Source organism: Caretta caretta, chromosome 2, assembly GCF_965140235.1.
Source record: "Caretta caretta isolate rCarCar2 chromosome 2, rCarCar1.hap1, whole genome shotgun sequence".
Classification (NCBI taxonomy): Eukaryota; Metazoa; Chordata; order Testudines; family Cheloniidae; genus Caretta; species Caretta caretta.
In genome coordinates, this window is record NC_134207.1 from 45,984,921 (window position 1) to 46,006,059 (window position 21,139).

General features: G+C 41.7%; 1 protein-coding gene across 4 annotated transcripts in view; it reads left to right on the top strand.

Moving 5' to 3' along the window:
* PIP4P2 (phosphatidylinositol-4,5-bisphosphate 4-phosphatase 2) overlaps positions 1 to 21,139 on the top strand; it is a 61,408-nt gene that overhangs the window by 25,523 nt on the left and 14,746 nt on the right. For 3 of the 4 annotated variants that reach the window (XM_075125067.1, XM_075125066.1, XM_048841194.2), the window contains exon 5: positions 7,432 to 7,484. The exons of the other annotated variant lie outside the window; for it this stretch is intronic. In XM_075125067.1, coding sequence (XP_074981168.1) covers positions 7,432 to 7,484 — 53 coding nt within the window. The remainder of the gene's footprint in view (positions 1 to 7,431; positions 7,485 to 21,139) is intronic. 4 annotated transcript variants of the gene reach the window in all.

Genomic DNA, 21,139 nt, shown 5'->3' on the forward strand with positions numbered 1-21,139 from the left:
GTGGCTCAGCTTCTCCCAGTCCGCACAGGACACGTGCCTTTTGTAAAGCAGCTGCCCTGACAGACTCCATGGGGGCAAGTAGAGTCCAGTTACAGGGGACCTATTGAGCATATCCAAAACTTCAACACCCAATTCCAGAAACTTCTGAGTGTGGAGTGCTAATGGTGCATCTGCCTAGCAACAATGACCCTGACACAACTCATTCCTGCCCACCCCCCTGTTCTCTGCAGATCTCTTAAAGACATCTCTCTCTATTGGGCACACGGGTTACACTGGCACCTGCTGTGCCAGTGTCACAGATAGAATCAGACCGCCATCTTGTAGGTGGGTCCTCTGGATGTGTAAATAGTCCCAAAGCCCTCTGCTTACCTCTGGAGACCCAGCAAATGCCTCTTCAGGTCCAGTCTCTTGAGTAGTACCTATAGTAGACCTTATTAGTCAGAAATTTCCACTAAAACTGGTTTAGTTACACCAATACATGTCTACAGTGGTGTAGTTAAGGTGCCAGCAGTTGCTGCCATTGCGTCCACTAGACTTTCTCTCATTGCTTCTCACTAGACAATAGGGCAGACATATACACCAGAAATTGCAAGAGCCTTTTGTGTGCTAGTGCTTAGGTCTGGGAAGTAGGAGTCAAAGTTCAAAGTCTCTGATCTCTGACTGTGCCGCCTGAAAAAGTATCATTTGAAGTGTTTTAGGTATTTTTTTTAATATAGCAGTGTTTATTGATCCATGGGTATATACAGTATTTACAGCTGGTTAAAATATGGCCCAAAGCTTGTTCTGTAAAGTTAAGGGAAACTGTCAACTTGATAATCTTGAAACTGACTAATTTAAAAACAAGAGTTTCTGAGAGACTAGGCTTAAATAAATAAATAAAATTAAAGAAAACCAGGACATAGTATTTAAAGCATGTGAAAGGATTTTCTTTTCCATAGGGATGCTGTCATAAATATAAAGGGAAGGGTAAACCCCTTTAAAATCCCTCTTGGCCAGAGGAAAAATCCTCTCACCTGTAAAGGGTTAAGAAGCTAAAGGTAACCTCGCTGGCACCTGACCAAAATGACCAATGAGGAGACAAGACACTTTCAAAAGCTGGGAGGAGGGAGAGAAACAAAGGGTCTGTGTCTGTCGGTATGCTGCTTTTGCCGGGGATAGAACAGGAATGGAGTCTTAGAACTTTTAGTAAGTAACCTAGCTAGGTATGTGTTAGATTATGATTTCTTTAAATGGCTGAGAAAAGAACTGTGCTGAATAGAATGACTATTCCTGTCTGTGTGTCTTTTTTGTAACTTAAGGTTTTGCCTAGAGAGATTCTCTATGTTTTGAATCTAATTACCCTGTAAGGTATCTACCATCCTGATTTTACAGAGGTGATTCCTTTATTTCTATTAAAAGTCTTCTTGTAAGAAAACTGCTTTTTCATTGTTCTCAGATCCAAGGGTTTGGGTCTGTGGTCACCTATGCAAATTGGTGAGGATTTTTGCCAAACCTTCCCCAGGAAGTGGGGTGCAAGGGTTGGGAGGATTTTGGGGGGAAAGATGTGTCCAAACTGGGTTTCCCAGTAAACCCAGTTAGAGTTTGGTGGTGGCAGTGGAGATCCAGGGACAAAGGCTAAAATTAACTTGTGCCTTGGGGAAATTTTAACCTAAACTGGTGAAAGTAAGCTTCGGAAAAAGAAAAGGAGTACTTGTGGCACCTTAGAGACTAACCAATTTATTTGAGCATGAGCTTTCGTGAGCTACAGCTCACTTCATCGGATGCGTACCGTGGAAACTGCAGCAGACTTTATATACACACAGAGAATATGAAACAATACCTCCTCCCACCCCACTGTCCTGCTGGTAATAGCTTATCTAAAGTGATCATCAGGTTGGGCCATTTCCAGCACAAATCCAGGTTTTCTCACCCTCCACCCCCCCACACAAATTCACTCTCCTGCTGGTGATAGCCCATCCAAAGTGACAACTCTTTACACAAGCTTCGGAGGTTTTCATGCAGGTCCCCACATCTGTACCCTAGAGTTCAGAGTGGGGGAGGAACCTTGACAGATGCTTATGAGGGTTCTTTCAGAAAGAGGGTAATTGACTCTACATAAAGTTTATCAAATGCTTAAAGTCAAATGTTTAAAATACCTTTTTCTTCTTTTGGTTGTAGTTATCTTAGGTGTTACTTAACTTTTTACCTGATGTAGTATTCTAGGCAGATGTGGTTTTCATGTTGACTGTGCCCCTGTACTGATTTACTCATTGAAGTTTTTCTTTAAATACATCATCTGTAGTTGAAATACATTTTCATAAGATGACATTCCCATCAGTATTTCAGTACGTCCATTCAGTGAATGGGGCTATTGTCTCGGCAAAAGCTTCTATTTTAATGAGAGAAATGGTATTTCCCAGCATGAGACCAAATCTCATGAGGCAAATTATGGCTGAGAGAAAACTCAGGTTTTAGTAGAATCTTAAAACAAACACCATTGCAGTGTTGTTTTAAGGTAGAGTCTGTAATTTAAATCAATGACTTTGTTTTAAAACAGTAGGGTTAATTACCTGTTAAGATAACCAGTACACACTAACATTAGAATTTACTTTAAAACAACCTCCCTGCACTCTCATACCTCCATTCATTGGCTCCTAAGAGAATCTGAATTTCTCAGTCTGAATCTGTCTCATGTCAGGATGACAGTTTCATGTTTGATTTCCATTTTAAATGTACTGCAAACACTTTTTTGTTGCGGGGGTGGTATGGGGGGGTGGGTGGAGTTGAAGTAGGTGGGGCAGTTCAGTGATTTGCCCTTCCTGGTACCTAATGTACTGTTTACAACATTGCCTCACAAGTTTAAAAACAAAAAATGGTTAATACTGCCTGAGAAACTCAGATTTGCAGTGAGCACCATTGACTGGAAAACATCACCATGATTTTTCTGCAGTTTTCCACTTTCCACAGTCTCAATGGAGATTCAGAAATGGGTGTTTTCTTCTTTTATTTCTAAGCGAAATGGAGTAGCTGAACTATCAGATGAGTGGGTCTTTGTTCTCATCACATGCTTAGGATACTGAGGTTTTGTTTTTAATCTGTTGTAAAACTCTAACCCGATTCACTGGTTGGTGGCTCTGTAACACTAAAGTGGCTAAATGCAAGATGAAAAAGATAATGTGGGGGAGAGAATGAAAAATTAAGTATCAAGAATTTTTTTTAGCAATTTAACACAAAGCCAGTCTCGTCACCATCTTTACAGCATCACTGTAGCTTATAGGCAATATATACAGAGTCAAGAAAAACATTATTTCATGCAAAAGAACCATATGTTACATTCCTTCATTAATTTCACCACTTGCTAAGTGGAGTTGTTCTCATTGGTATGTTTCTAGAAGAAGATTGTGCTGGCTGTTCATAGTTGTCATTTTTGAAGAAAATCTTCTGTGAATGGACAAGTTTCACATTGTGCCTTAAGGGTGGCAAGACTCAGGCCTTCCAGTCTGTAAAATTAAGCAACAAACCTTATGAGACTATCTTCATTTCCACTTTGGATTCTACCTGTAAAAACTCCAAGAACAGCCTTTCCTCTGTCCATTGCTTTCCCGTGTCTTCTGTTTTCTCTGTTGTGTCTTTTAGGATCTGATCTCAAACTCAAATCGCCACGAGTGCCACATGAGGACTAATACATTGGCCCAAGGGCTGCATCACAGACACCTTTTCACACAAAGATACAAAAGCCCCTCCCCTTGCCCCCTTCCCCGCCCCCATTCCAACCACTTCCCCAAAACCCTGCCCCTGCCCCACCTCTTCTCCGCCTCCTCTACTGAGCGTGCGGCTCCCTGCTCCCCCTCCCCCCCGGAAAGTGCTAAGCACTGCCAAACAGTTGTTTGGTGGCGGGAAGCGCCTGGAGGTAGGCAGAGGAACAGGGATGCAGTGCGCGGGAGGTGGGAGGGGAGCTTGGTGGCCACAGGAAATAACTCCGGGGGGTGAGGGGAGCTTGGTGGGCCGCAGCAAATCACTCTGTGGGCTGCATGTTTGAGACCCCTGTGATAGAGCAAACGGTTAAACATGAGTGGTTCCATTGAGCTTGATGGAGCCACTCACTTGTATAAATGTGTGCAGGATCAGACCCTTAGTAAGTTCATTAATACCATCCTCCTTTTTGTCTTGTATTGTGCCACATGTATTCTTGGATCTTAATTATTCTGAGAACTGCAGTGACTGGGGAAAAAGGCATATAGTAAAAATCTCATGAATTTGTGTTCAGTTAAACTGTAGTAAAATTATTTGTGTCCCCCTCCCCCCCTTAAAATGGAGTAGATTAAGTTAATCTTTTTGTCCTTTAAAAGGTTTTAATATACTCCTGTTCAGTAGCTCTAATCTCTTAATGAATGGGCATATTTATATGCTTTCTAGGCTATATTTAATTATAAGATTATTCATTAATGTTCTTCATGTAATGAAATGCACCTAACTTTGCAAATGGAGTTAATGGTCCTGATTCTCCAGTACTTTACACCAGTTTTATGCCATTCTAACACCATTGAAGTCAGTGGAATTAAACAGGTAAAGCTGGAATAATGGAGTAGAGATTTGGTTCCAGTATCTGGGAGTGCCAGATAGCAATTTTAAGCAGGGCTATGGGAGTTGGGTCTCTTGAATTCTATTCCCAACTCCAGCACTGACAGTTCTGAAAGTCACTTGGCTCGTCTGTGCTTTAGTTCATTCATCTAAACTTCTGTTGCCCCCAGCAATGTAGTATCTGAGTACCTAGATTCACCCACATCACAGAAGTGTTGAGACATAATTAGTGTTTCTAAAATGCATCAAGATGTGTAGATGAAAGGTGTTGTAGATACATGAGGGATTTATATATTCTCAGTTTCCACTTGGATCCTGGAGGGGGCAAATGGTGATAGATCTTTTCTAAAACTTGATGGCTGAGTGTAAAAGCTATAAATTAATGTTCTAAATGAACCCTTCAGAACAGAACAAACTTAAAGGGTCAATTGGTGGAGTAGTATGTGGGTTGGGAGTTAAACATGGAGAGTTAAATCCCAAGTGACAGAAATGTATACTACTACTAGTACTGTGCTACTAGTGCTGTGGGCCTGATTCCCTCCTACAGTGAAGCCCATTCACATTATTCTGACAGCATAAAGAAACCCTGAGGTGTGTGGAAATTACTCTGTCAGAGTGGGGAAAAGGGGTCTTGGTATAAATGAGAATCGGTCCCTCTATGTTTAGAATAGTTTAGTGAATGAATGCAGATTTCTCTGAAATGTAAGACTTTGTTTTGATTTTCTTCTCATAAATGAACTCTGTGCATAAAACTACTGTAAAGTGTTGGTATTGGATGTCAGATTGGCAAAATTCGTTTCAGTTAAAATAACCAATAAAACACTCCAGTTAATGCTCTCAGTGGAAGGAGAAAGCTGCTATTCAAGTTTAGAGCCAAGGCATGTTTGTGAAAAGACGTAGGAGTCTGGCTTACACACAAGTTGCACTCTTTACTTTTCCCATGGCTAATGAAGTATTTCAGAGGTGTATCAGAAGAAAAAATAAATTAACAAATTCGTAAATCCTGCTAATGGTACCAATCAAAATATAAAGACTGAATGAAAACAAAAGTGGGATGTGTCAGCAGCATATCGACTATAGATAGGATAAAAACATCTTAAATTAATGCTGAAGATATAAAATGAAGCTGGTATCCTTGCAACAAAAACATCCATGAAGAAACTTTTGTAGTCTTAACTTCATTGTCACCAAGACACACTTATTTTTATCAGAATTCTCTCTGACCCCAGGTTACCATAGAAAATTGTGACTCTGATAACCAATCTCACCTATTTCCCCAGAGGGATTTTAAATTATAACCGTGACACAGTAAGAACACTTATTCCTCGAGAAACTGGAACTCCAGGTCCTCTTCCTTCCGATGTTTCAATGATTGATGTGTGTGCTAGTGGTCTCACATGGCTTATTAACAGAAATCCATCTGAGTGAGATGATCAGGAATCTATTTAGGCCTTTTCCACATTAGACCTTCTAAGTATGTGTAAAAGCATTCTTCACGCATTTAAATGCTGTTGTGGTGTTGCTTGCATTTACATGCAGTATAATTATAGGGCCTTGGTTAGACCTTTTTTTTTTTATAGCCGGTTTGCACCGATATACTGCCACTCACTTCAGTAGAGTTACTCCTGATTTTACATGGAGATAAGCATCAAGGCCATAGTCTTCAGAAGCTATGCTATAGACTTACTGGGAATTTGTAGCATGACAGTTGCCTGAATTCTCAGGGTGGAGGGGGCCAGGCAGACAAATTATGCTAGACATGTTGGGAAATAGTTGTCAAGTGTTGTTCTGCTCCCATTGTAGATATGGGGCCTTATGTGTATGAGAGGAGCAGTAGGACAATAGGTTGCATGTTCAGGAGATATCTAGGACTGTGAATTCTTACTTGCTACCTCCATTTCACACCAGCAAACATTTTACACTTTTCCCTGACTAATGTGAACAGGGATTTTTTGTCTGATAACGATGCTGACAGAACAATGCTAACACATCAGACCCCTGTCCAGTGCACTAACAAGGTTCACAGAAAAACAATTCCTATCTCCGCTGGTTAAGAGAAACTTGCTGGAACCACTCTAGTAGTAACCATTGTGTTTTGACACAGAATAGCATTGTAATTATTGCTGGTTCACATTTAATATGTGAGACCTTGTTTTTGCTACACTATCTGTAACTATGTCAATATTGTTCCCTTTGTAAGGGCTGTATCACAAATGGGATTTTGCTTTTATTTTCTATATGGAGCATTCTGAATTTACTGTTGTGTTTCTCTTGATAATATAAAACTGATTTTTTTTAAATGGTCTCTGTTAGAAAATGCACAACACATTGCCTTTCTCCTCAAAATGAATCAGTTCTGTTTCTTTCCCTTTACTGAATCACTGCATGCAAAAAATATTAAAGCTGATTATTAAGAAAAGAGGTTAAAAGGTAAAAATGGGGGGGGGGAGAGGAAGCTTCATTAGAAACTACATGAATAATATTTTGAACAGAGGGATGTTCCAAAGAAAATACACTTGTTCTGGTTCAGAGGGTGTTCGTAGTTTTAGGATTGGGAGAAATGACCTGATTAATTATACTACATTGCATTCTCTGCTGTTGTAAATGGAACCCAGGCTACGTCAAACAAGCTCGTAACAGTTAGGCAAGTCATGGGAAATTATTTAACATGGAAATCCCAATCCAAGGAGTGCAGCGTTGTTGCTGGCAAAAGGGCATCCCATGTACGGAATAAAACAAGAAACAAGTCAGATTAAAGCATGAGAAGCAAAATGTTTTTGCAGTGATCCCCAGTGACATTTAACATGAAGTAAAATAAACACTTTCTCAGGCTAGAGGTTTTTTTCAACTTTTGTTTCTTCTCTTTTACAGTGGATGGAATTGAGGTTTAACACTTTGGCAAAATGCCCACACTGCAAAAAAATGTAAGTGTCCTAAAAATGCTAAGTTTTTTGGAGAGACATTAGAAACAAATTTAAAGTAGTTAAACTTATGTCAGATATTATTGATGGAGAACAAGCTGACATGCAGATATTTTGTTTTCTATACCTGAGAATACCAAGACTAAAGAGCATGGTGTGTGGGCCAGTGAACCCTCCCCTCGGTATTCCCTACAAGTTTAACATATGCAGGTTGGATTAGTAACTGCTTTGGTTGTCATTGTCTCTTTCTTCCTCAGACGGCTAACAATAGAAAGAGATGGATTACTACAACTAACAGCAGCTTACATTTTTATTTAATGTCTTTGAAGCTTACCATTTCATGCAGTTAATCGGGATGTTGCATAAATGTACAATCCACCTTGCTTTCAGTTTGAGAGCAATAGGAGAAGAAAGGAAAAATATTTATTAATTTGGAAAGTATTTTTTTTCTCTCTGTTCCCAAATGCAAAGCTTAATTCATATTAAGTGTCTTATTGCAATAGCTTGCTTAACATTTAATATTTATGAAATAATTTCTAACTTGTCTACTATTTGGTAAGGAGTGAGAAGTTACATCAAGGCTGAACTTTTAAGAAGGAAAGTTAAGGAAGCAAACCACATTTAAAATATATATTTAGAAAGTAAGTTTAACTTTTGCAGCAATTGGTTGGGCATGGTAGTAATTATCTTCAAATGGCACAAAAATTATGCAAAGTATCAGAGGGGTAGCCGTGTTAGTCTGTATCCACAAAAACAATGAGGAGTCCGATGGCACCTTATAGACTAACACATTTATTTGAGCATAAGCTTTCTTGGGTAAAAAAAACCCCTCTTCTTCAGGTGCATGGAGTGAAAATTAGAGATGCGGGCATAAATATACTGACACAAGAAATATACTGTGTCAGTATTTTCACTCTATGCATCTGAAGAAGTGGGTTTTTTACCCACGAAAGCTTATGCCCTAATAAATATGTTAGTCTATAAGGTGCCACCGGACTCCTCGCTAAAAATGATGTCTCCCAATGTTGCCCAGAATGTATGTTCGAAGCAAGATGATTGCAAATAAAGGGCATGAAATTAGAGGTGAAAATATTACTTTAACTGACTTATTTCCCATGCTAATGCTATTCAGAGGATCCTCTCTTCCCTTGTTATATTTATATTACTTCCAGTAATGGGAGTAGTATGTTGCATTGATAAGGGGAAATACCACCAGCATTGGGTATATATTATATGAAAGAACAGGAAGATGTCTAAGGCAGTGGAGAGTTTAGGCCAAGACTTTAACATTTAGGTACCTATACAAGTGGCCTGGCTTTCAAAAGTGCATGGCTCCCTGCACTGGAGTCATTTTGAGACAGCCAGCACTTTGGGGGCACACTTCTGGAAATCTTGGGCTCAGTACATGTGACTGACTGCATGAGTAGCAGGCATTTTCCCATTTGTCTAGGTCAGTGGTTCTTAAACTGTTGGTCGGGACCCCAGAGTGGGTCGCAGCTCCATTTTGATGGGGTTGCCAAGGCTGGCGTTAGATTTGCTGGGGCCTGGGACCCAAGCCCACTGCCTGTGGCTGAAGCATGAGGATTTCAGCCCTTGGTGGAGGGGCTCAGGGTTACAGGTCCCCTGCCTGGGGCTGAAGCCCTTGAGCTTTGGCTTTGACCCCTGCTCCCCATCTGGGACAGTGGGGCTTGGGATTCGTCTTTGGCCCCCCTACCCAGGACAGTGGGGCTCGGGCAGGCTCAGGCTTCAGTCCCCCCTCCTGGGGCCAGGTAGTAATTTTTGTTGTCAGAAGGGGGGTCATAGTGCAATGAAGTTTGAGAACTCCTGATCTGGGCCAATGAACCCTGGAGTCTGCGTTAATTGTCCTCCATTTGCTGTCCCTGCTCTAATGTATTGGCAGTAACTACAAAGAGACTTTCTCTTCCGAACTAAGTACTACATTAATCGTGGTTAGCAGTTATATTTTAAAAGTGACATTTATGGCTGACCTCCAAGTCATCTCTCTCCTGATACTATCCCAAAGCCCAGTGGAATCAAATATTTCTTTTAAAAATGAACCAGCATGATGGTAACAAGTATACCACCTGATGTTATTGCTATAATCCTCATCCTCTCTCCCCGCTTCTTTGTTGTTGTCTTTTGTTGTATAATCTCTCTGGAGCAAGGACTTCTTAAAGGGACAAGCACACCTATGGTCCAGTATACATAATAAACCTGGACTTTTACTGAAACTGTTTTAATGTGCAAGCTGCAACTATCTTGATGGATAACAGAGAAGTTTTTTGAAGGCATGGAGTATTGTGGCATAACTTTGTATCAAGTGCAAGCCCCTAGCCTTAGGACTTGAGGGGACACAATCTTAAACTTCGTAGCTGTAGCTTTGTATTGTTTGGTTGGTGGACCTCTTCATGCACTTGAAGGGGGGTTTTGGGGTGGGGAAGGGAGAGGGGGTTTGTAATTCTGTCAAGAAAAGATCAGTTCCTAAAGCAGGGATTTTAGGGTATAATTTAAGTGACTAAGGCTCCTAACTGCCTGAGTTATTTTGTAACTGAGACTGACTGCTGAATCATTTGAGCACTTTAGCAAATATGAAAATCTGACTTAGGTTAACAACATAACTTCCAGTGGCGAACACAGAAAGGATGGTGAAATTAACAGCCACGGACTCACATTTGAATGTGTTTCTTTTATGCACTGTACAAATAACTTGCAGACACCAGTAGAGACCAGGTTGGCACCCAGAAAAATGAATTCTAATACATAAAATTGTGCCCCATAGAATGTAAACACTTTTGATTATATTTTTGAGAGTGCCTGTAGTATTAAAATAAAGTTAGGTTTGATATATTGAAAGAAACAAAACAAGCAGTTAAATTGGATTCATATGCAGCGTCTTCACAGCACAGATGGTACCAGCTTTTTATGTCTGGCTGTTGGGAAAACATGCTGTTTTGGGCCCGTAACTGTAAATGTTTCTTGCTTTTTTTCCTCTGATGTCACAAGTTTAACAGTCAGTTTTGGTGGAAGGGGGAGTGGGATTTCACTTCATATGACAATGAGTGCCTGCAGGATGATTCCTTGTAAAGTGACAGAAACCATTTATAAGATGAAAATATAAATGCAGAGAGCAAAATGGTTCACTTCCATTTAAACTACTTCAGTAAATTGGCATGAACAGCCTGTGTATCTGTTGAATCTCTTAATGAAGAAGCAGTAATGAAAGCTCTAAAATTTATACTCGCTCTGGCTAATATAAGAAGTTACTCACAGATGATCTATGGTTCCATCAGAACTTCAAATACAGCTGTGTGAGGGGACCCAGTCACAATACTGTTCTGTTTTATAGTGTCCATGGGACCTTGAAAGTGACCTTGCAAAGAGGTGTAAATGGGTTTTGCCTTTTTCTTTTTGTTTCTGTGCAGTGTATTTTTAAACAGGTCTGAAAGTTATTTTTTTGTTTTTAGCTCCGCTCTGGGGAAGAAATGTGTGTGAGGAAATGAAGTTTCCTCTCCTTGGTTTTTTACTTTATAAATTCAGTACTTGTCTACCCTCTTCTTCCTGGAAGATTCTCTGGACAACTTGAGAAATGATAGGATTATGAGCTCACAGTTACCAAGGAAGAAACATGATTAGAGGGGAGAAGGCTTTTTATTCAGATTACTTAAAGCTCTTTTGTGGTGGGTTTTCGCCCCTCTTAAATCTCGTTTGTCATACTCCTGAAGAAGAAGTCTTTGATTAAATACTCAAAAGTCTTGCCCCTTCATTTAAGAATGGAGAATTTGCTTCTTCTGGACCTCCATAGAGAACTTTAGCAAAAATAGGAAACCTAGTTTGACACTCCTGCTATTCTGAAGGTGAAGAACAGATTAAAAATGGAACCATAGCTAAGGTTTTGTCTATACCGAATCTCAAACCTTCCTGCACCATCAGACATCCGAACACGAACAAGACTCTGCCTATCCCGGGCTGCTCTTTGCATGACGGCTTTTGTTAAATCCCATAAGTTTTCCCTGTCTAAATAACGTTCAATGGAGGGAATCTCTCAATCATCCCTTTTGCATGTTCTCCAGCCACCCAATGGCATGCCTCCCGTAGCAGATGGTCTGGATTCGTTCTTAACACATCTTCTCTTCTAGATTACTTTTGGACATAAAGTTAGTTATTTATAGGAAAACAACAGTATGGAACTGTGTTGTGACTGGTTATGGAACAACTGTGATGGAACTGATTTCTTCCAAAATTTTTGTGCTTCCAGTGCAGATAGAGCCTAAACTATGAGGGACAAAGTGTTTTCAGATAACTTTTCAAATAGTGTTATGAAGTTACTGTTCACATGGTTCTGTAATTTGGGATATGACAGTATCTAATTTTTCTATATTTAATGCTTTTTAAAAAGTGTAAGATCTGTAGGAAAAAAATTCTTCCATTTATTGAGGTATTGTAACCGAGTTGCTAAGACCATATACTGGGAGTCAAAATAACCTTTATTTTTATTCCCCTTGCTGGTATAGATTTGTGTATGACCTTAGACGAGTCACTTAACTTCTCTAAGCCTCAAATTCTACTGTAAAAATGAGAATGTTGGTCACCCTTCTGTTTCAGTTGGGTAAAAAGATGTTCTGTCTTTTCTCCCCTAAAATGTTGCATAAGGTTATAGCTTTATCTCTTCTCCCCGCTTCTTATTTTATTGGGCAGGGAGAAAAAAAACAAACCCCCATAGCTATGGAAAGTAAAGGCAGAAGACCTAGGGTTGTTTGTGTTAAGTTTGCAAAATCAAACACTGAAGTCAGGAAACATTAAAAGTGAGGATTTCTGCCACAGTGTGAATGTAGAATGTGAGTATCTTCTATTCCTGCCATTTTGTTAACAACAACTTTCACCTAATTATAGGTAGTCATTAATGGGTATCTTGAAATATACAGGATCTACAATGTGGTCAAGCTAATGTAAGAAAAAGTTTAACTCTTTTTAGGGGTTTCCTGACTCTTGAGTACTTGATTTTGTAAGTTTAACATTCCATTGTCTAGTTTTTCACATTTATATAGGGGTTTTTTGGTTTGTTTTAAATAAAGTGCAGAAGTGTCTGTCTTCTGAAAGAAACCTGCTTATTATTACTACTTTCACACTCAGAAAAAGTGTGATATAGCACAGTGGTCTCCAACCTTTTTATGCCCAAGATCGCTTTTTGAATTATTAAGAGCAACCCGGAATCTGCCCTACCCCTTCACTCTCTCCCACCCTCAATCGCTTTAGCCAGGCTGGGGCATGGGGTTGGAGTTCGGGCTCTGGGCTGGGGCCAAGGGGTTCGCAGTGTGGGAAGGAGCTCCAGGCTGAGCCTGGGGCAGGTATTGGGGTACAGGAGGGGGTGAGGGGTGAAAGCTCTGGGAGGGAGTTCAGGTGCAGTAGGGGGCTCCAGGCTGGGGCAGAGCATTGGGGTGCAGGAGGGGGTATGGGGTGCTGCTCGGGGGGGGGGGGAAGGGGTCAGGTCAGGGCTGGGGCAGGGGTTTGGGGTGCAGGAGGGGTTATGGGGTGCTGGCTCTGGGAGGGGGCTCAGAGGTTTGGGGTGCAGGAGGGGTTATGGGGTGCTGGCTCTGGGAGGGGGCTCAGGGCTGGGGCAGAGGTTTGGGGTGCAGGAGGGGTTATGGGGTGCTGGCTCCAGGAGGGGGCTCAGGGCTGGGGGTTGCGGTGTGGTCTCCTGCCGGGCGGCACTTATCTCGGGCATCTCCTGGTTGGTGGCGCAGTGAGGCTAAGGCAGGCTGCTTGCCTGCCCCAACCCCATGCCACTCCCGGAAGGGGCCAAAGCGCCTCTGCAGCCCTTGAGGGGTCAGTGGGTGGCATGTTGCCACAGTTCCCTGTTCCCGGCCAATGGGAGCTGCAGGGGCGGCGCTTGCAGCAAGGGGCAACACTCCGAGACCCCTGCCTCCCCACCCCCCACGGTGCCGCACTGGCTGCTTCCAGGAGTGGCTTGAGGCAGGGGCAGGCTGGGAACCTGCCTTAGCAGCAGCGCCGCTACACCACCAGAGATTGTGACTGACTGGGAAAGTCTCTAGGATTGACCAGTCGATGGCGATCGACCGGTTGGTGATCGCTGGCCTAGCATTTAAGGTACTAACCTGAGACTTGGGAGACCCAGGGTCAATTTCCTGCTGTCCCACAGATTTTCTTTTTGACCGCAGGCCTTCTCTTTAAAACAAACGAAAAACAACCAAACCAACTCTGGATTTTCCCTTGAGGTATAGTATTAACCTTGCCTTTACTTTTGTTTTTAGCACAGTTTATTTTTTCAAAAATCCTTTAGGTGAGGCTTCCAGATGAAACATTCTTTCAAGAACAGCTAGTGTGTCAAGAGCAGTTCTGTTTGACTGTGAAGGAACCATTAACTGATGGTTTCTAGTGGTCAGATGTGTAACTTCAGCCCCTGGCACCTTGAGATAAGGCTAAAATTGCTTGTATCACAAGGCAGTGTATTAGCTTGAGGAAGCTTTTTCTTGTACTCAGAACATTTGGAAATTTCTTGTAGATAAATACAAGTGCAGTAAAGCAGCTTAAACCAATCCATTTGAAAGCTTCCCAAGAAGACTGTTTAAAGAATTCTAGTCACATGTTAACCATGTGAGGCCTTGCTGGGGTTTTAATTAGCTTCAGCCGGGAAGTTGCTGTTTTGTCCTGTGACAGTCTATTAACTGTTTAGCTTTTCTTTGTCTTGTTGTACATTTCTGTTGAGAATTTATATAGGTATAGCAATATCCAAAGGAAGCCTCATTTTTTCAGCTTCAGCCTTGAGTCACTTGAAATATGAGAAAATCAATTCTAAAGTTTTACTCTTGTTCCTTTAGCGGGAAGGACTACCAGGTTTAGGAGGTGCTTAATTGAGAGTGGTATGATATATGCAAATCATCCCTAGTTAGGAGGGACAGTCCATATATTTTAGTAAAATATTTACAGTTCTCCCTCTCTGGCCCTCCAAGTTGCTTTCTGTATTCACTGTCTTATGAAGGAATTAAAAAGTGTGCCCCTATTTTTCTTACTGGATGTTCCTATTTGTAGCTTTCAGTATTGACAAAGATACTCTATTAGATATCTACCTGGTGAACTTTTATCTCCCAACATTGACTTTTAGTTCAGCTTTAGTGTGCAGAGTAGTAAGATGTGTGGAACCAAGATGGAATGTGGCAGAAGGATACAGGCATTGCTCCCTTTTGGCTCTCCCATGGCTGCTAGCTGCCTGAAAGGACGCCATGTCTTTCTCTCCCATACCCCAATGCCAGCAATATATAGCTGTGTACATACATTGTATGCCTATAATATGAGGTATATGTTGTCAGCCATGCCCCCACTGGCATGCTCTGCATCTTTTTTAGGGAGCTGTAGTTGCAATTGTGAGATAGGTGCCACAATGTGCAGGCACAAAAATGGTTGGCAGAAGTATTGTGTGTGTGCTTTGCACTGATTTTCCGAAACTAAACTGCTTAGTGTGGTCAGTGTTGCATATCATGGAAGGGAGCTGAGGTCCTCCTGTACTAAAGCATGTCCAAGTGTTTTCTTTGGAGTGCGTGGCCTCTAGGACAACTGTGGGAAGTGCCAGATAAGAACTGAGACAGAGACTATCAGTGGGCATACTCATGTTTTTGACCTGCATGGTGGGACTGAAACTATAGGATATTAAGAAATAACCTGTTGTCACAGATTATCTCCTCGCTGAAATCAGGTCCTTTCCTTGCTCCTGTGAGTGTAGTAGATCTAGTCTGGAGTATTGGATCTGGACTTCTGTACTTAGAGACAGAGAGCCAATAAAATACCAGAAAGTTTTGGGGATATTGCTTCACAATCACTGGGATATCTTCTTAGTGGTCTAGTATAAATTTATAAAGGGCAGGGGTGTGGGTTTTTTTTTTTTTTTTTTTTACGACCAGTAACACCAGGACATCTGAAATACTGCTCCCTCCTCTATCGTCCTCAGAAGTCACCATGGTACACAATGTCCAGCAACAGTGGTGGAAGGCTTAACTGAAGTCTGATCAGTTGCATCACAGACAACTCTTAGCTGTTTCTGGAGTGATCAAGGTGAGGAGACTTTGTTTCCTCCTTAGCCATAGCATCTGTGAAATCCCAACTCTCAGGAGTGTATCAAGTTACTGATGGTTTCTCCTGTCAGAATTTAGTTAAATTGTGTGTTTCCACACAAGGGAACGGTCAATCTTTTTCAAAGATAAGATTGATTAGATTCAGCTGAACTGGCTCGTTCACGAGAAGTGTAGGAATAGATTTGCAAAGATGTGGTATTTGCTGGTTTATTCTCCCAGTTTGGCTTACCGAGTGTAGATGTTTTTGGGGAAATGTTACCTTTGGAGATTGACTCTAGTCCTTCATATCTGCCTGAGAACAAAGGGGAGATTTGAATCCCATTATTAATGTTGCTTCCTTTTGAGGAGGACAGATATCCAGCTCATTTAGACAAGTACTGGCTAGGTCTTTGTTCAAGAAACCTTTTTTATAACGTAAGAATGGCTACACTGGGTCAGACCAATGGTCCATCTAGCTCAGTATCCTATCTTCCAACAGTGACCAATGCCAGATGCTACAAAGGGAATGAACAGAACAGGACAATCAAGTGATCCATCCCCTGTTGTCCAGTGCTGGCATCTGGCAATCAGAGGTTTAGGGACACCCAGAGCATGCGGTTGCACCTCTGGCCATCCTGCCTAATAGTCTTTGATTAATCAGGGGGCAAAGATCGGGGGGGAGCCCTGGCCCACCCTCTACTCCAGGCTCCAGCCCAGGGACCCTAATAGTATCAGCTATGGTAGCTGATCTTTTAGAAACAGGACATGTACAATTCCCTGGGCTACTTCCCCCACAGCAGCCCTCCACTTCACCCTTAGCTCAGGGCCTCCTTCCTTGTGCCTGATATGGTGTGTACTACTCAGCCTCTCCAACAGCACAACTTCCTCCCACAGCTCCTGACATCCACCCACACCTGTCTGACTGGGAGGCTTTTAACTAGTTTCAGCCAGCCCCTGGTTGGCTTCAGGTGTCCCAATCAACCTAGCCTTCTCCCTGCCTTCTGGAAAATTCTTAATTGGCCCCAGGTGTCTTAACTGACCTGGAGCAGCTGCCATTTCACTTATCCTGGTACCAGGGATTTGTTTAGCCTGGAGCTAATATATCTATCTCCCAGTGGAGATAGATATATTATATATCTATAGCCATCTGGCCTTGCCCCGTCAGAGTTTGTATTCCATGACTGCTTAGTTTGCTTAAGAGCCTTTGGTGAGGGAGCCTTTCCCGGTCAAAGGCTTTCTGAAAGTCCAAGTACACTATATCCATTGGATCAGCCTTGTCCAAATGTTTGTTTGACCCCCCTCAGAGAATTCTGATAGATTGCTGAGGCATGATTTCCCTTTACAAAAGCTATGTTGGCTCTTCTCCAACAAATCGTGTTCATTTATGTGTCTGATAATTCTGTTCTTTACTATAGATTTTGTCCATTAACAGCTGCCCACGTACCATCCTCTCTCCAGCATCTCTTTTTAATAAGAAAATGTCATGGGGAAAGTGGTAGTGTTAGCTACAGTTTATTCCTGTATTCCACATATTGCACGGATCCCTGTTGGTCTTGTTTCAGGCTGGGGTACCTTCCAGGACCAGTTTTATTACTGGTGTTTGATGTCCCTCTGGTAATGGACAAGGGTAATATCTGTAAATTGACGTTAGTAGAGCTTTCAGCAGTTTCTGATACTTTTAACCAGGAAGTATTGTTGGCTGTTTCCAGGATTGAGTGAGGATGGATGGAGGGGTTCTGTATTTGGGTTTAGTTTGGGGGTTTTGTTTGGTTGGTTCATGTTCACCCTTATTGCTTAAAACATGGCTGCTAAGATGGGAGCAATAAAATGCTTCTGCATGACACTGGATAACCTTATAGAATATCAGGGTTGGAAGGGACCTCAGGAGGTCATCTAGTCCAACCCCCTGCTCAAAAGCAGGACCCATACCCAATTAAATCATCCCAGCCAGGGCTTTGTCAAGCCTGACCTTAAAAACTTCTAAGGAAGGAGATTCCACCACCTCCCTAGGCAACACATTCCAGTGTTTCACCACCCTCCTAGTGAAAAAGTTTTTCCTAATATCCAACCTAAACCTCCCCCACTGCAACTTGAGACCATTACTCCTTGTCCTGTCCTCTTCTATCACTGAGAATAGTCTAGAACCATCCTCTCTGGAACCCCCTTTCAGGTAGTTGAAAGCAGGTATCAAATCCCCCCTCATTCTTCTCTTCTGCAGGCTAAACAATCCCAGCTCCCTCAGCCTCTCCTCATAAGTCATATGTTCCAGACCCCTAATCATTTTTGTTGCCCTTCGCTGTACTCTCTCCAATTAATCCACATCCTTCTTGTAGTGTGGGGCCCAAAACTGGACACAGTACTCCAGATGAGGCCTCACCAATGTCGAATAGAGGGGAACGATCACGTCCCTCGATCTGCTCGCTATGCCCCTACTTATACATCCCAAAATGCCATTGGCCTTCTTGGCAACAAGGGCACACTGCTGGCTCATATCCAGCTTCTCGTCCACTGTCACCCCTAGGTCCTTTTCCGCAGAACTGCTGCCTAGCCATTTGGTCCCTAGTCTGTAGCGGTGCATTGGGTTCTTCCGTCCTAAGTGCAGGACCCTGCACTTATCCTTATTGAACCTCATCAGATTTCTTTTGGCCCAATCCTCCAATTTGTCTAGGTCTCTCTGTATCCTATCCCTGCCCTCCAGCGTATCTACCACTCCTCCCAGTTTAGTATCATCCGCAAATTTGCTGAGAGTGCAATCCACACCATCCTCCAGATCATTTATGAAGATATTGAACAAAACCGGCCCCAGGACCGACCCCTGGGGCACTCCACTTGACACCGGCTGCCAACTAGACATGGAGCCATTGATCACGACCCGTTGAGCCCGACAATCTAGCCAACTTTCTACCCACCTTATAGTGCATTCATCCAGCCCATACTTCCTTAACTTGCTGACAAGAATACCTTTTCATTTTTTGTCCAGATGCCTAGCTGTCATGGTGCTAACTATAAATCACTTAAACTTAATATAAAGGGTGTAAAGTTTGAACAAATGACTCTTCTTGTTACTAATCAGAATTGATCTGTCTGGGCTAGGGGAATCTCAGAAGTAAAATTTCCAATATTAGCAGCCCCAAGCTGATACTTTTAGGGTCTTGTGTATGGTCTCTAAGTTACTCATAGGTAATAATAGCAGACTCCAAAGGTTATTTTGGATAATATGCCAGAAATTTTGGGTGCTATCCAAACTTTTGAGTTCTCCATCCTGCACTGATGCAAAGAGGTTTTCTACCTTAAATAAAACTGTAGCACTGTCTTGCTTGTCTATGGTGGCTAACAGTTTTGCTTGATTGTTGTGTGCCTCTCACCTCAGGGCTTGCCGTACTGGAATAGAACAGCCAGGCCAGCAGAGGAGCTGTGAGATCTGTTGAGTCTATAACCAGAATAACTTCAAAAGTGTGTGTGTGTTTATGGGGGGAGAGTGTGGTAGTGGAGAATAGCATTAAATATGGGGTGTTGAGGGAACAGAATAATATTTTAAAATATTCAGACAAAAGATTCCATTTTAGGCAAGGTTTACTTTTGGCATTAGTTCTCTCATCCCTACTACTACTGCCATCTCCCAAAATAAAATTAACCAAGGCATCAAGGGGCAGAGAGCTGACTGAGTTAGACAGCTCTTTAGCAACAGGCTGCTTAATCTAATCTTGCCTAGCTTCTTCCCCAGCCTGTAATATTGTGTATTAAAGGTGGATTGCTGAAGTAGGGTTTTAGTCAAACTTGTTTAGTTTGGCAGGTCTGAAGACAAGGTTCCTGCCCCCAGAGTTTTCAATCCAGATGACGACTAATAGCCCAAGGATTTGTTTGCTTTGCTTGTTGACAATGATTTGTACAGTTAATTTAATTTTCAGATGCATCACAAGAATGTAGGAAAGAAAAATGATTTGTCACATGCTCTTGGCAAAGTTATCGAGTTGAAACTTGTCGAAATGTTTGTGTAAACTCTAAAGGATTTTGGTATTTAGAATCATCATGATCCTCTTATATATGCAAATATTACATTTTCATGTTTCATGACTGGTAGAAAAACTGTTTTATGCTTTTAGGAAGAATTCAAACAGAGTTATTCTGTCAGTGAAAAACTCTGAACAAGTTATTCCAGGGAATTGTTTATGTAATCGCAATGTGAAATTTAGGAGTTCGTTAGTGTTTAGAGACTCTCCTCTCTGTGAAGATAGAAACTGATTTTTAGTTTTGCCATTTCTGGATTGTCTTTTATTAACAGATCTAAAAGAATCTATTATATTGTAGCCTCACAAGTCACACTAAAGTCTTTAAACATAAGGTTTTTTTATGCACTCAAAAAGAGACACTTACCTTGGTGTACCTCAAAACTGAATAAAGACCTTATTTTCCCTTCTAAATTTAGGTGACCTAATTTTAAACTCTGAATTTACCAGGCTTTTGCTGGGCTAATGAATGTAACATTGAGGGTAGAAAGTGTTGTCATAAGAATGGCCATACAGGGTCAGACCAAAGGTCCATTTAGCCCAGTATCCTGTCTTCCGACAGTGGCCAGTGCCAGGTGCCCCAGAGGGAATGAACAGAACAGGTAATGATCAAGTGATCCTTTCTCTGTCACTCATTCCCAGCTTCTGGCAAACAGAGGCTAGGGTCACCATCTCTGCCCATCCTAGGTAATAGCCATTGATGGACCTATCCTCCATGAACTTATCTAGTTATTTTTCTTTTCTTTTTTTTTTTTTCTATTTCTGTCCAGTGGTTAGAGTTAGGGTCTTGAAGTTGGGACTGCTGAGCTTTACTCCTACTTCTGCCTTTGACTCACTGTGTAACTTTGCACAAGATACTTAACCACCATCTGAGGCAGAGAAATTATTTTGCTTTGTAGTCTTAAATAGTACCATAGGTGTGCCTGGTATGTTAGACAAGTCAAAGCGCCAGTTCCTGCCCTGAGGAGCTTCCAATCCTAATTTAAATTTAACACAGCATGGTTGGACAATTTAAAAAAAAAAAAAAAAGCCGGGGAAGGGAGTATGGGGGAGTGAAGTCTAGGAGTGTGAAATATCCTGAGAGATTCTTATTGTTCCTTACACATTTTCCGTCTGTTCTGCTTATTTGGTTAGTGTTTACAAATATTAAAATTTGGGAGATGGTGTCCGAAATAAGATCTGAAATGCTGTTTACCACAAATAGGTATGTCTTGTCTTTGAGAGACGGTACATTAGGATTTATACAATGGTTTTCAAAGTATTTAAAGATCTTCTGATTTAAAAAGTGCGGTGGAAGTGCTAAGTGTTGTTACAACATTAGTGCTACACTTGGTGGTAATAGTCAATCCAAGTTCTAGATATATACCCTACATTCAACAGTAAAATTAATCGTAGGACTGGAAAGGACCTCGAGAGGTCGTCTTGTCCAGTCCACTGGACTCAAGGCAGGACTAAGTATTATCTGGATCATGCCTGACAGGTGTTTGTCTAACCTGCTCTTAAAAACCTCCAATGAAGAGATTTCACAACCGCCCTAGGCAGTTTATTCCATGGTTTAACTACTCTGACAGGAATTTTTTCCTAATGT